This window comes from Durio zibethinus, chromosome 25 (genome assembly GCF_047325235.1).
Source record: "Durio zibethinus cultivar Kanyao isolate XHJ-2024 chromosome 25, ASM4732523v1, whole genome shotgun sequence".
Taxonomy (NCBI): Eukaryota; Viridiplantae; Streptophyta; class Magnoliopsida; order Malvales; family Malvaceae; genus Durio; species Durio zibethinus.
The window spans coordinates 11,125,563-11,142,024 of record NC_143186.1 but is presented as its reverse complement, the minus strand read 5'-3'; the positions used below and the strand labels follow the sequence as shown (position 1 = coordinate 11,142,024).

General features: G+C 25.9%; 1 protein-coding gene and 1 pseudogene across 1 annotated transcript; both read right to left on the bottom strand.

Moving 5' to 3' along the window:
• Positions 1–9,247: 9,247 nt before the first annotated feature.
• On the bottom strand, positions 9,248–10,149 carry LOC149511627 (uncharacterized; annotated as a pseudogene).
• Positions 10,150–13,937: 3,788 nt separating this feature from the next.
• LOC149511626 (uncharacterized) lies at positions 13,938–14,400 on the bottom strand. The gene is made up of 2 exons (XM_089754357.1): positions 14,325–14,400; positions 13,938–14,233 (listed from the first exon to the last, which is right to left on the bottom strand). The coding sequence occupies exons 1-2, from the start codon at positions 14,398–14,400 to the stop codon at positions 13,938–13,940; spliced, it is 372 nt and encodes a 123-aa protein (XP_089610483.1).
• Positions 14,401–16,462: the final 2,062 nt, after the last annotated feature.

The following is a 16,462-nucleotide window of genomic DNA, read 5'->3' as shown; positions in this document are numbered from 1 at the left end:
ATTTCTTAACTTCTCAATGTCTTTACATATGTTCTAAACTAATATCTTTTCTATATTCGCTTTTATGATGTGGGTACGCTACATGCAAAGGAGTAGGTTGAATGAAAAACATATCAAAGATATTAGTTCAGAATCATCTGCGACACTTGTAGATATTGGCTATGGACTAAATCCTTTGAAGGGAAATGAATCTACTGTCGAATCTAACTCTGTCACTTCTAACCCTTCAACTGATATTGGATTTAGCAATACGAAAGGTCCAGGTTTAGATAGTACCTCATCAATTGATTATACTTTAAATTTGAATGCAGGTATGATATACCCCAATTTTAAAATTCAAGTATAATGATAAAAGTATTACGATTTTACAAATTTATTATTTATTTGTTGCAATTGATAACAATGGTCAACGGAGGACTAGAGGCCGGATAACTTTGAAGAATTGTTTGCATTACCTCCTAACGAGTGTATTGTAGCATCTGCAAACTCTGATAGGCAACCAATTAGTGAAAAGGGTCAACTGTTGGCTGAATTTCTAGGCATGCTAGCCCGTAATGGAATAAAATTGCCTATTCATTATGAAACATGGCATAAAGTTCCAGAAGAAGTTAAGGTCGATACTTTAAATTTTATTGAGGTATTAGTATAATTAATTAGATATAATAAATTTTTTACGTTACATTTTATTTACTTATTCAAACTTTTCTTATTGTATTATTACAGTTAATATTTGTACTTAAAATACCAACTTCATTTGTGCTTAAGTCATTGGGAAAGAAATGGAAAGATTATAAACATAGTTTGAAGAATAAGTATTTCGATCGAAATGCTACTATAGAGGCGATAATGGAAAATCTATCATGTAATGTGATTAAGTGGCAATATGAACAATTAGTTAGATTTTGGTTCTCAAGAAAAAGAAAGGTACTAGTTTATAACTTTGTATAGTAGAATGAAATGATGAAAGTGTTTTATGATTTAAGTTGGTAATATTTGTATTTCTATTATATATGTAATTATTTTTTATGACAAGAAATTATCATTTTATGCATTCCACGAAATTAAAGCTAATGTTAAATATAACAATTCAAAAAGTTAATAAATAACGTCCTGAAAATTGGAAACATTTGGCTTGTTTGAATGCTTTTTTTTACTTACTAAGAATATAAAGTAATAGGGTTATTATTAAATTAAGTATTTGGTGGGGCAATTTTAATGAAAAAAAATAGTTTTGGAATTAAAAATTGGATTGGAAATTCTAGATTCAATTTTTATCATAAAAATAATGAAAGGCTTATGAAATAAAAGAGATTACATGTAAAATAAATATATATATACACACACATACACAGGAGATTCATGTCAAATGTGTATTTGATGTCTATTGAGCATGAGTTAGGTGAGTAAGGTTATAAGTTATGAATTTTCGTCCCAAGTTTGGGTGGCTGACAATTTAAAATATAATAAAATAATAAAAATAATATGAAAAAATTACCGATTGATATGATTAAAATTTTAATAAAAATTATATATGAATTTAATAAAAATAAAAAATATATAATATATTTTATATATCGATACAAATTATAATAAATAATTTTATGTAAAACTCGAATATATAAATAATTAATAATTAATTAACATTATAAGAGTGCTTTCGTCTAAATTACTGATGCAACTGACTCCACCAAATTAGATGATGTGCATAGTAGTTTCCACTTTGTTCAAAAAGCCTCGGGTGGTTTTCATTGAAAAACTACAAAGTCTAGGACGACTTGTTTTGGTAACAACATTATATAATGTTTGGAATAAAATGATTATTTTAAAAATTATGGTGATTTATATATGATAATTAAATCATTTTATTTGATAAATATTCAGTGATTTTACGTAACGATAATTTTTAGTTATAAAAAAAAATTATATTATTATTTTAGAGGTTGATCTAATTTTCAAACAAAATAATAGATAATTTTTACCACCTAGTTGAAGTGATATGTAAGACTCCATTTATTTCATAAAAAATGATTTTTACACTTTCAAGTATTTGTTTAACAGAAAACTAGTTAGTTAACTAAAAATAACTTACTAGTCATTAAAAAAAAAAGATAATTTTTTGGAAAATTGTCTTATTCTTTTAAAAAAAGAAAGATAATTTCTAAAAAAAAAAACCATGTATAAGTAGAACTATATATTAATGCGTTTGAGTATAATTTTATTTAAGTCGGATCTTATACATGATTTTTTAAAACTTAAACTTAATTTAACATGACTCAAAATATTATTCTATTAATAAATAATATTTTATTTAATTTTACTTAAAAAATTAAAAAATTAATATAAAAAGTTTTTTAATATTTTAATTTTGAATATTTTTATTGTTCTACTCAAGTAAGATTCTGAATATAATATTTTAACCTCGAACTTGGTTTGATAAGACTTGAAATATTATTAAATTAATAAAAATATTTTATTTAATTTTAATGAAAAATTAAAATATTATAAAAGTCTTTTGATATTTCAATTTTAGATACTTTTACTTTGTATACTATTAAAAATAAATATTTTTAATATTTCAATAATAAATAGTTTTGCATTATTATTATTTTATAATAAATAATAACATATATAAAAACATTTTTATAATTATTTTTAGTTTAAAATATATAATTTTACATTTTATTTATTAAGGTATTTATATTACTATTTTAATAATAAATATAAATAAAAAAATATTTTTGCTATCATTTAATAATAGATATTTTTAATATAAAAAATATTTCAATAGTATAAATATTTTAATAATAAATATTATTATTTTAATATTAATAAAATAGTATTTAGAGAATAGTAATACTATTTTAAATATTAATATAAAGAATAATAAATAGTTTTATTTTAAGTATTTTTTTATATTAACATAATATTTTAATATCAAATATTATTATTAAAATATAATTATTCTTCAATATTAATAATTTTTATAATAAATAATTTCAATATACTTTAGTAATAAATAATTTTTAATATTTTATTAGTTATATTAATATTATTTTAAAAAAAGATTTTTTAGAAAATAACCAAACAATAAAAAACATTTTTCATTAAGTTGTCTAAACAACAAAAAAATCTTTACTTTTTCAGAAAATGTAAACATAGTTTAGAAAACATGTTCGGAAAGTCAATTTCTGCAAAACAAATGGAGTCTAAAATTAGTAATAGTCAATATTACTAATTTAATATGTGAATTAAAAACTTGCTTCATCTTTAAATTATAATTATTTTTATTGTAATTTTTATATTTTCAAACTACTATTCATGGTAACAAATTCAAAAATAGTTTATATATATTTTTATTTTTTAACATTTATATAATTTAATTTTTTTATTTTTCTTCTATTAAGAATTGAATAGATTATTAAGAATTGAATAACATAAATAAAATATTAATAATATTTTACAAATTACTAAATTTAAACAATAATAAAATTATTAATTTGTATAATTATTATAATATGTATGGTTATTTTTATACTTTTAAACAAAATAACGTTTGATTTTTAGAAATACCAAACACAATAATATTTAATTTATAAAAATTAATGACAGTTAACCAAACATAATGATTTCAAATCACGAATAATAATATCACTTTGGTAATAAAATCACCTCGATAATTATATTATCATAGTGATATTACAAAAGATATAAAATGCTACCTTAGATACCTAAAAAGGAATTAAAAGGAAAACTTAGAGCTTAGGTTTCGTTTATTTCCCAAAAATTAGTTTTTAAAAGAATTTTTTGAAAAATATTTACATTTTTTTGAAAAATATAGATTTTTGGTTGTTCGGATGAACTAATGAAAAATGCTTTCTATTGTTTGATTGTTTTTTGAAAAATTATTTTTTAAATAATATTAACATGACTATTAAAATATTAAAAAATATATTAAAATGATTTATTATTAAAATTACTAATATTAAAAATAATTATATTTTAATAATAATATTTAATATTTAAATATTATATTAATATAAAAATGCTTAAAATAAAACTATTTATTCTTTATATTAATATTTTAAAATATTTAAAATAGTGTTACTATTTTTAAAATATTATTTTTATTAATATAATATATATAATAGATTAAAATAGTCCCTTGAAATATTAAAATTTAATTTATGGACAACTAATATTTATCTAAAAATTGGGTTTAAAATTATAATATAAAATATATGCATGGATCTTTGGTAGTTTTACATTGAAAGTGGCAACATTAATTTGGATATTTTTGCATTTAGATTTTTTTGGCAATTATCCAAATACAATTAATGTATAGATTAAAGTTGCCCTTGAAAAATTAAAATTTAATTTATGTACAACTAATATTTGTCTATTTGTTGTTAAATTGGGTATCAAATTATAATATTACAATTTTGCATTGATTTTTGGTAGTTTTGCATAAAAAGTGGCAACATCAATTTGGATAGTTTTTCATATAGATATAATTAAATCTATAATCTATAAGTATAAATAAAAGCTAACCCACTCACCATTTTGAAAGGACAGGTAAGCAAAGTAAATAAAAAAAAAAATTAAAGGTAATTTTGAAACAAGCATTCTCTAAAAGCTTTTCCTAAACTTCAAGTTAGAAGTTTCTTTGCGTTGGGGAAAAAGCGCTTTATCCAGAAGACAACAAAAAAAAAATAAAAAGAGACAAAAAAGAGGAGAAAAAAAAAGAATACGGAAGCTTGGTGTTTTTCTTGCTTCTTATTCTGATGGCTTCCTTCTAAATTTCCTCAAAAATGTTGTCTTTAAGGTCCAAAAATGGTATCTACTCTTTCTCTCTAGCGAGGAAAAGGCTAATGAGTGACTTCGAGAGGCTACAATAGGATCCACTTACTGGTATTAGTGGGGTTGCTCAAGATAATAATATCATGCTTTGGAAAATTGTCATTTTTTAGTATTTCTCCATTTTCTTCATTTCTTTTTCTTTTTGATTTGGTTTTCTCTTTTAATTTTGGGATTTTTTTTGCAAGCCTAATGTACTCTTTGGGATGAAAGTAATTTTTTTTTGTTTTTGTTTTTATTTTCTTTACTTGAATTTTATAAATTTTTAGTTTTCTTTATTATGCTATTGACATTTTCTTATGGAATTTTTGTTGAAGTTGTGAAATTTAAGTTGTTAATTGTGTTACCTTTTTGGGTTTTAGGTGAAAATTAATGAATTGGTATCATTTTGTTGTTTCAGTTCTTACTAATCTAGTCATTTTACCTTGAAATTTGAACTATCATGTATTTTTGAACGTGCATGCTTAAATCAATATACATTGATACATGATTCAAGCACACATGATTTTTTGAGTTAATGAAAAGGGAGTGCGGTTGAATTTTTGTATAATCTATTTATTTAATTAATGGGGTTATTTTTATTTTTCAGCTCTTTTTTTGTTTAAATCTATGATGACTATGAAATTAGAAAATAAAAAATTTTCTCCTTCTTATGCTTTAAAATTTTTTTACATTGTGTGTTTTTCCAATCTTCTTGTAAATTCTTCCTTAATATGTTTTCTAGTTATTCATTCTTTTTTTCTTTTTTACGTTCGTGGTCGCTAGGTCAGATTATGGGACTTAACCAGCTCTCTAAAGGTTGTTTGATTTCTTTGAGATCTAGTACCCTTGCTAATATTCTTGAACATGAAGATGCAAGCATGTGAGCTTAAATTTTTTATAAAAATCTTTCAACCACTTTTAGATTTTTTTGGCTTGGTTTAATAGCTTGCATTTCTACTAATGATTCATTGTAGTAGTTTTCTTTTATTCAAGTTTATATGTTTAGTAGTTTTGTTGTTTGTAGAATTTTTTTTTATATTACTTAATGAATAAGATGTTGAAAAAAGGGGAAACATTTGTAGATAATAAGTGGTTTTTTGCTCTAGTGGTTTTTTGCTCTGGTGGCTTTTTGGTTCCGTTTCGAAAAGCTCATTCGTGAGGATAATTTTGATATTTTTATTGGGCTATCTACTTTAAAAGGTATTGCAACATCTTGATTTTTAAGTTTCATTTGAATTTATCAATCATTCTTTATATATGTGTTGGAGTTCTATAACAGATCTTATTTGCTCACTTTTTCCATGTGGTGTTTTTTTTTTTTTTTAATGTTATTAAGTTCTACTTGTGTTTATTCTATTGTTTCTTTAGGTTAATAGAGAATCTTGGTGAATTTGTTGTGACTTTTCCAATAGCCTACTCTATAGGATTTTGCCACGGTAATTACTCTTGTAGACACTCATTTTGTCTAGGTAAAATTGAAATTTTTTATTGTTCTCTGATTTGATCTTGAATAACTTTCTAGACCCAATTAAATAAAAAGTGATAAAACCAACAATAAAAATCTAAAAAATTACTAACGAGTAATTTTCTATAAAAGATTATTTCTAAATTTTATCAAAATAATGAAAATTAAAAAAAAAAAAAAAGAATAAACAAAATAACAAAGGTCACAAAATAATAATAATAATAATAATAATAAGTTTGGGAATAATGAAAATCGCCTAATTCATGAAAATATAAGAAATCACAAAAAAGTGATTTTTTGGGTTCCTATATGTGAAAATTTATCCAAAATTTATCAGAATGTTAAAAAATTTGAAGAAAAATTTTACACTAATGATTTACATTTATTCTTAAGTAAAAATAGTAATAATAAATGTTATAAAATTTTAATAAATCAAAATAAATAAGAATGATAATTAATCGATAATAGGATTCTAAAGAAAATTACGAATGAGTAATTTTCTAAAAAAATAGTAATAATAAAATAAAAATATTTCTAAATTATTATAGAATGATGGATAATTTATAATTTAAATCATTTTTAAAATAATAAAAAATCTTCATGAAATTCTAAAGACTACAAATGAGTGATCCTTAGAAAAAATTTTTAAGAATAAAATATTTCTAAATTTTGCCAAAATGACAAAAAATGTAGAATAAAAAATTTTAATAAATTATCAAAAGTTTTTTAAAAAAATTATAAAACTGTTTAACCAATCTGATGATGGAGTCTCTTCAAAAAAATGAATGGGTTTTTTGAATACTCTTGAGATGAAAAAAATTTTCTGAAGATTTTACCAAAATGATGAAAAAATCTTACAAAAATTTTTTATGTTTAAATAATTAAAAATTAAAAAAAAAACTAAAACAAAAGACCATTTAATTAAGATTATTTTAGTGCAACACAATGTTATTTAGTATTATCTTTGGCCAGATGCTGTGGAAGTATTAATCTTTCTTCATGCATACCGTACTCCTGAACTTAGTTTTGTAACATAGATAAAAATTAAATATTTTTATGAAATCTTAACTAAACTTAGGATTTATTTAAAAGGGTAATTTTAACTTGGTAACCAATCGCATCTTAACAAAAAAAATTTAGTGGCGACTCTTAATACATTACGTCTAGTAATGTATTTTTAGACTGATACATTACGACATATTTGTAATTGTTTTTCACCATAATGAGAATTTAATTGGTTGTCGAGCTCGTGACTGGGGATTGATGCATGCACATTTATGTTTTATATTGACTATTAGAACTACAAAATAGAAATTGTGCAAAAATTAAGTGAAAGTGTCAGTTTAATTGCTTACTATATTTAAGAAAAAAGAAATGCAAATTTGCTTTTTCTTAAATATAGTAAGCAATTAAACCGACACATTCACTTCCTTTCTGGATAGGTGCATAGCTTGGATAGTGAAGTTTAATACACATAAATGATATAAAAATGATAGGCATGACTTAATGAACATACTTACACATGAAATTTTAGGGTTCAATAAGGAATTGATGAGCTTTACTTCTTTTGTTAGTTTTGTAAATTAATTATTGGTAATTAAGAGAATAATATTTTTCTTTTCCTTTTAACTTTCTTTAGGGGGGAGCAAGAAGGAGGGGATGGGGTAGGACTTCATTGCCAAAGTGTTTTGGCTCTAGATTGGTTAAGGGATAAGATTTAAATAAACTATTAATAAATAATAAGTTTTAAAAAAAATTAAACTATTAATAAATAATAAGTTTTAAAAGTTTAAGCAAGTTTTAACCAAGATAAAATATAATTTTAAAATATATCAATTACCTTGATATGTATTTCGTTGTACATTTAATAATGCAATAATTGATCTTTTTTCTTTCATGTCTTCAAGTAATTGACCTTCAATTTCAACCAAACTTCCCCACAATAGCACTTAAATGGATTTCATCTTGCAATTATATATATATATATATGTATATATATAATGATCTTTATTAAATAAGTTTCAAATGATGAAAATATATAAAAATAACTATAATATAATATATACTTACTTATCATTCATTATTGTTATTTGATGCTTGGCATTGCATCTCATAATACAAGATTTGATTTCAATAACAAAGCCCAATGTGTCTGTAATTAACATATATTAATGTTAATAAATAAATTAAACATATATTTATTTTAATAAAATTCATATAAAATGAAGAAAACTTACCAAATATTTCTCATTTTGGGATTTCCATCACTTTACCCACTGGATGAAAATCAAGCAACATTTTTTCCAAACTTATAGGAGTTTCTGCTTCTCTTCTGTTGGTATAAGATGTAATTGTTAACTCAATCTCTTTGTTAACATTAAAATATTCTTTCTTAATAGATTGGACAAATGCATTTGATATTATATATGATTTGTCTTTCATTAAAGAGAATTGAAATTTTGTTATTGTCTCATTAAATATCACAGCTGAAATTGTTGTTCCCTATAGTTCATAAATAAGATTAAATTCATAATTTATACTAAAAATTCAAATGTTATATTAAAATTATATTAAAAAAGGACTAAATATTTTTACCTCTTCATTAATGAAGATCAAGTTTAAAAGCTTTCTCGATCCTTATGCATTATTATACACTTCTATATTTCTTTTTCTAAGTACTGCAATGCTTGTTTTCCACATTCAATTGATTTATTTTTGAATATTGAGTAGCCATTATATTTGCACTGTAAGGAATAATGATGAATTCATAGCAAATTTTGATTATTTTTCTTGTAGGTTAATTGTAAATAGTAAAGACCACAACGAGCCAAGACATAGGAAAATAACAGAACAAAAACAGAAAGGGAAAACTGGAAACTTGATAAAAAAAATAGCTCATTTCTCTTAATTTCAATAGTGCATTAAGTCATACCAAACATCTTAGCAGAATACCTAAGCCTCATAATGAGTCATCCATGCAATGCAATAGACCGACACACAAACAAAATTATTGGTAATAGCTATGAGTATTGACAACCTAGATTTAGCTGGACTTTGATGATTACCTGTCATTAAACATGATGGAAAAATGAATTCTTTTATTAATCCAAAAGGGCAGAAACCTTGAACTCTCTTGCTGCTCAAATTTACTAATTAGCTAAGCAAAGAATATCAAATGATTGGATCTAGTCCTTTTGCCTTTAACAGTATCATGATCAAAGCCAAATTCACAAGTTGGGTAGTCATTAAAATCAATAGAGAAATCAACAGAAGCTAAACCAACTGAGAATTTAAGCTCATCATCACGGATCACAGACTTGATGTTGAGCCACATCAAGAGGACCTTAACTTTGGTCCCACTCAAGCTAGTTAGCTTGTCTTTGGATATGACCCCAGTTATTGTGGACTTGTATTTGAGTTCATAGGAGTCAATGGAAAAGATGCAAATACCATTCAAATAGACTGAGAACTCTCACCAATGGAATTGTCTAGCTTGTAGCCGAATTAATATCCCATTGGGAAAGAGACCTATGGGGAAGTCATATTGTTCAAGAACTTAATAAACGATTAGTGAATTGTAGCACGGAGGTAGAGGGAGAACAAGGAGATCAGAGAGAGAAAAATCAAAAGGAGAAATGCAATTGAGGAAATACATTTTAGGTGGAGATAAATTTCCCTTTTTCTTTGATTATGCTTAATTTGACATTCTAGTTTAAGCTGATGTTGGTTGTGGGAAGTTGTTGTGTATATATATATATATATATATATATATATATATAGATGATGTGTGGAATTAAAAAGTAGGAAACAAAAAAAATCAGATGTTACATTAGCTAAAACCTGTTCATAGCACCTTGAGTCAATGGACATTAACATGCAAATGGATCAAAACCTTCCCAAATCCCAACTTTAGCATATTAGGTGACCAAGTTAACAATACTAATAATATCAATACCATAAAGAAGCAAAAACATGTGAATTAGAAGGCAGATAATAAGGAAAATAAGAAAAAAGATTGAAGGGCTATCAAAAATTTATCTCAAAATAAATTGAAAGTACAAGGAAATGATAAATATATCTACTTACCTCTTTTCTTCCTATGTGATGAAAATTTGAACTTACAATAACAAAATAAATAATAAATAGTTAGATTGTTTAAATGATTGTAAAATTAATTTTTAATACTTTTATGAAGAAATATTGAAGCTTATATAATAAAAGAAATATTTATGTATTTCATAACACTATGGAATAATACGATTAGCTTTATAGTTTTTACATTGAAACATAGGGATTTTGATATCTATTAAAGTTCATTGAATGAATTGTTTTCTTTAACTAAAGTATGTTTCTAAGTAAGATTGCAACATCTTTACAAAATTTTATTTATTAAGTTAAATAGTAATTCAAAAGAAAATCGAAACATTAAAAGAATTGAAGTCCAGTAAAAGTAGGAATCATGACTTTAATATTATATATATATATATATATATATTGCCTCAAGGCATAATAAATATGATATATAATTACTTTACTATATTCTCTTACGGTAAAATACAGAAGATGTGATTATTACCTGAAGTGACAAAGTATTTTTTTAATATTAAGTTTAAGATAATACTAATTTGATTGATTGGATTAATTTCAAGCTTAAATTATTTTTAAGTTTAGATTTTTTTTAAATTCATATAAATTTATATTTAAAAATTTTATTTTTTATTCATTGAAAAGTTTAGATAAATTCAAATTTGAGATTTTTGGAACAAAATTCAGGCTTGAATTTTTTTTTTAGTACTTAGAGCTAGGAAAGATTAAATTTTAATCATTTAAAGTAAAAAAAAAGGTTTGTTACTTTATCATTTTTATCTTACCTTGCTCATTCTAAAGCCTTTCACTTTTAGAATCTATTTAATTAAATAATAACACTAATACTTAGAATTTGGCCACTTTCTTACTGGTTTTCATTTTCAAGACATTGTTTTTTTGGATCTTTGATTTGTCTCATGGCATCCTTTCTCTTCCTCTCTCTAAAACTCCTCATTTATTTTGATAAACCATTAAAAAGCTTTTCCTTTCTTTTGATTTTGTACTTTGAACTTCGTTTTCTGTTAAATTTTTGAAGATTTTCTCTGCATTTCCATTTCTTCAGGTACTGCCCATGGTTCTATCTTTTTTTTTTTCTTGACATCTTTGTTTTCAATACCCGTCTCTTGTCCGTCCTCTGCTATGAATGCATGATTCATGAATTTGACCCTTACTCCAACTACCGTACCACTCTTTACCTTACCCAAAACAGCTTCTACAATTTTTGGAACTGGTTTGACTATGAAAGTTGGTACCTTTTAGGTCGAATCATCAGTGGAACCCTTTATCCTGGCCTCATGGTAACCGCCGACCTCATTTATCGCCTCCTCCATTTTCTTCGTTTCGCTGTCCATATTTGTGAAGTCTGCGTTTTGACAGCTCCATTTTTCGCCTGGAATATGACCCTCGCTGCTTATTTCTTTGGGAAAGAAATTTGGGACTTTGGCGCTGGACTTGTTGCTGCAATGGAACTTCAGGTTAACCAAGCAAAACCCAGTTTTTCTTTTCTCTTTTCCTTGTATTATATGAATGATTTTCTATTGAACCATTAATCCTGCTTCTTGAAATACAGGAATATTGAATGCTCCTTTCACCTAAAAGGATGAGCTAAATTTCTCTTGAATATCTCTGTCGATTTGGCTTTCTGGCCTATAAAAGGTTAGTTCTTTCTCCAAGTCTTTGACATGTTATCTATATTTTTATAATTGAAAAAAAATAGAGCATACTAAGCTTTGATTGACTTAAATACATTGAGGTTTAATTTGATTATTGATCTTAGTTGAAGTTCAAGTTGCAGAAGCTTTTGTGTTCTACAAAAGCAAATGAAGGAAGTTTAGAAATGGAGTGTTCAACTTTATGTTAAAATAGCACATAGGATAACTGGGAAAAGTGAAGGAACAGAGTCTCCAAGAACTGTGACACATAATGTACTGAGGTTTTTACACTTACAAATTTAAGTAAGACAGGAAATGAAAATATATATAATTTCAGTTGAACCCTCAAAATCAAATGTCAAGATCTCACTGGTTAATAGCTAGCTTAATTGCTAATTAATATTTATTGCAAGCATAAATTAACTGTGGTTTGTTTTTCAGTTCTTCCTGCTAACGTCTACTTCTGCTATTCTTGCATTATTTTATCAGATTCTTGAACTTGATATTCGCTCTGAAACATTTGTTAGTGATGCCTTTAGAAGAGGTATCTCAGGTGGTTAAAAGAGAAGGTCAACTATAGGTAGTGAATTTGGTGTATGTAAATAACAAAGTTTACCAAAATAATGCTCTGCAATAAGATGCATGCGCATGCTAAGCCAAGGGATTTAACCCTAAATAGATAAATGCTAAATCTTGGGTGAGTTCTGATTTCAACTTCTCCAAATTATGCAGGGGAGATTGTTATAAGTCCCATAAAAACTTTGTTTATGAATGAGATGACCAATGGACTTGACAGTTCCACAGCATTTTAGATTGTTGCTTATCTTCAGCAGCTTGTGCATATGATAGATCCTACTTTGTTGGTTTCACTGCTTCAACCTGCACCTGAAACTTTTGATCTCTTTGATGATATTATGTTGATGGCAGAAGGGAAAATCTTGAATCGTGGCAGCGCTATCACATTCTTGAATTTTTTGAAAACTGTGGGTGTAGGTGTCCTCAGAAGAAAACGGTGGTGGACTTCATTCAGGAGGAAAGTGAAATTCTATTTGCAATCACATTCATTTTCCTGTAGTACAATCTCTTGGTTATTCAACTTAAAATTATTTTGCCTTTGGACTTTGTAGGTTTTATCTAAGAAAGATCAAGCATAATATTGGTACAGCATTGAGCTACCCCACTCTTATGTTTTCGTTGATATGTTCTTCAGGAAATTTAAAGCATTCCCCTTGGGGGCAAAGATAGATGAGGACCTTGTTCTCTCCACGTAATCACTTTAATTTACTTCTTTTAATCTCATCAATCAATTTTTGTGTTCAAACAGTTTCAAGCTTCAAGAACATATATATAGATGATATATATATAGGTTTTTTTTTTGGGGGGGAGGGGGGTGTTTACTTTGATGTTTGGTTCATAGGTTTTTTTTGTTGTTTCTATCATTTTTTTTCTTTCTATTTGCCTGTTTGTAAAACATACTGAACAGATTAGTTCGCTGTATATACTCAAGACAATAGATGGTCAAGTACACGTTAATAAAAAATAACATTTGTCAAATGTCTTGGGTAAGAATACAAATAAAACACTTATAAATATTAGAAAAAAAGTTTTGTTTCACCATGTTTTTGAAAGTAAAACTTCCTTATAAACCAAATTTTTTTTGTGTATGTCTCATTTTTTTTTATAGAATTCTCAGTTTTGACTAAAACTTTTATTGTAGCTATTAAGATTCCTCTAGATAATGCAACATACAATTGACCATGTGAAAAAACATGATTAGGAAGATAAACTCCAACATGTGGTATTGTTTGCCCTTGTGCTTTATTTAGTGTCATCGCAAAACAAAGTCGTATTGGAAATTGTTTGTGTGAATTTGTGAATTTAAATGGATAATCTTTATCTTATGTTGGTTTAAGAGGAATTCTTGGAAGAAGAACTTTTTCACCAGTATGTTGTCCAGTTGTAATTTGCACATATATGACATTTGTCTCAAATCCTTTATAGACCATCCTTGTCCCATTGCACAACCCGATCGAAGGATTCAAATTTCTTAGCAGCATAATTGGGCAATTCACTTTGAGTTCCAACTTATGGTGTGGAAGTCCATTCAATGAGAGTGTATTCAAAAACTCCTCTTTATAGCAATTATTACTGTCATCTTCTGCTTTATCAAAACTATAGAAAATTCTACTTTTACCTGCAAATATTAATCAATATTAGTCATATATCATCTATAAATATCAATATGGCAACATTAACAATTATTTAACTTTTATTGATATTGATACCTGGGAATATTTTTATCATTTTTTCATTGAGTTCATCAACATAATCATTCTTTGTTGCAAGAATTGCACGTTCCATTATGTATTTTTTAGACCTGGCATTCTTTGTAAGAAAAGAAAAGATGCTGTCAATCAACTTTCTATCTAAAATTTCATCATTATCGTATTTTATCACCATATCCTTTGGAAGAAGAATTAGTCATTACTTATTGTAGGTTCAAAGCCATTTCCTACTCGAAGCAAAAACTCACTGAAGCCATCATTTAATCTTGCTCTCATATTTCTTGTCAATTTCAATTTTTCTCTCTTACTCCATAAATAAGACTTTGCAAAACTAACATTAGCAGTTTCTACTCTTGTACCATGAGGAACAACAGGTAACACTTGACAAAAATCTCCTCCAAAAACAATTACTTTTCCTCCAAAAATTTTTGTGCCATCTATGATATCTCTTAAACTTCGATCAACAGTTTTAATGGCAAATCTTTTAGCCATAGGTGTTTCATCCCATATGATTAGGGATGCCTTTCGTAGTAATTTTGTAGTCCCATCTTGTTTCAAGAAACCATAAAAATCTATTTCATTAGGATTTAATGGTGAAACAAATCATGAATGTGTTGTTCGACCCTTTGGTAGTATTGCAGCTGCTACACCAAATGTTGCTGTAGCTAATGCTATCATATGTCTTGATCTTACTTGTGCAAGTAAGGCCTGATAAAGAAATGTTTTATCTGTACCACTAGGTCCATCAATAAAAAAAGCTCCACTTCTTCTTGAATTAATCCTTTCAATTATAATTGTGAATGGTTTCTCTTGTTCAGGATTTAATTTTGTTTTTGCATCATAGTTTTTAGGATGAATTTGTATTGATTCTTCTTCTATTATTTGTTGACAATTTGGTTCTTTGACTTATATCGAATCAATATGTAAAGAAGGTAAATCATAATCATGAATTGTTTTGTTCCCCATACCTTCATAACATAATAAAATTTAGCACAATGTCATTAGAAAAATTTTCACCTTAGATCATATATAATGGTCATAAATTTTATAGAATTTTATATAAGTATTCAAGTAAAACTACTATTCTAATCTTCTTGTATAAGAAATAATTAGAGAGAGAAAGGTATTAAACTTTTTGATCATTGGTATATCTATTTGTTATGTTATTCTAAAGATATTTCTACAAGTATAAAGTGGCGAGTTTGTCTGATTTAACTCTATAAATCTAAAAAACGCTTATCATGTCTTTTTCAAACTATTTAAATGAATTACGGGTCCCTTTTTTTTTTGTCTTTTTCCGTTACTTATTAAATTCCTTAATGTCTTACAATATCCCATTTATATACAAACTTTGCAACTACAATCTTATGGTTAGAGATCAAAATCAAATGCCCCATCATCGTATCCCAAAGTTTATAAAAAAGAAGTATGAAAATTAAATGGCATTATATAAGCAAAATTTAAAAATGAAAGTAAAATAATTTAATAGAGGAAAATATTATTAGCACATACCTTCTAAAAAATAATTAATACTTGTCAATGTATCTGATACTATTGTGAAGATTGCATTTTTATGAATCCTTTTGAAATCTTTAGACATTGCTTCAAAATATCTATCCTAAAGTTTCCTTACATTTGTAGGTTCAGAATGGTAAAATATTATAGCAAACAATTTTTGAAGTGCTTTTGGCATTTGATATGTTGTTTTTTTAGTCGAACATTCTGTGATACTTTCATCTGATTCTAAAAGACCTCTTTTCTCTGCTACTTCTTTAAATGAAAAATAACGTATTCCAGCAATTGTTAGTAAATCTTCAAAAGAAGTGGGCCTTCTAACATGATTCAATAAAAGTCTCAAATAAAATCTTTCACCTTCTTTTGGATTTGCACTACTTATGCAACCAATCATAGTTTTGTTTTGTCTTTTTATCCATCTTTGGTTTTGCTTGTTCCACACATAATGCTTGGAAATTCTCTATACAAATATTTTTTTTCATTATTTTCATTAGCACACGTTTCAAAATATTCTATCAACATTGTCCTTGACACATGATCCCAATATAACACATTTTGCAAATTTCGATTTTCCCAATAATACACAACTTGTTGGTTTGGAAGATGTAACTGTAAGTTTATGA

Bases quoted from the DNA above. Each gene is read 5' to 3' on its own strand.
- LOC149511626 (XM_089754357.1), bottom strand. From the start codon at position 14,400: ATGGAACGTGCAATTCTTGCAACAAAGAATGATTATGTTGATGAACTC. The intron at 14,234-14,324 runs GTATCAATATCA...TAATATTTGCAG, and splicing joins AATGATAAAAATATTCCCAG to GTAAAAGTAGAATTTTCTAT.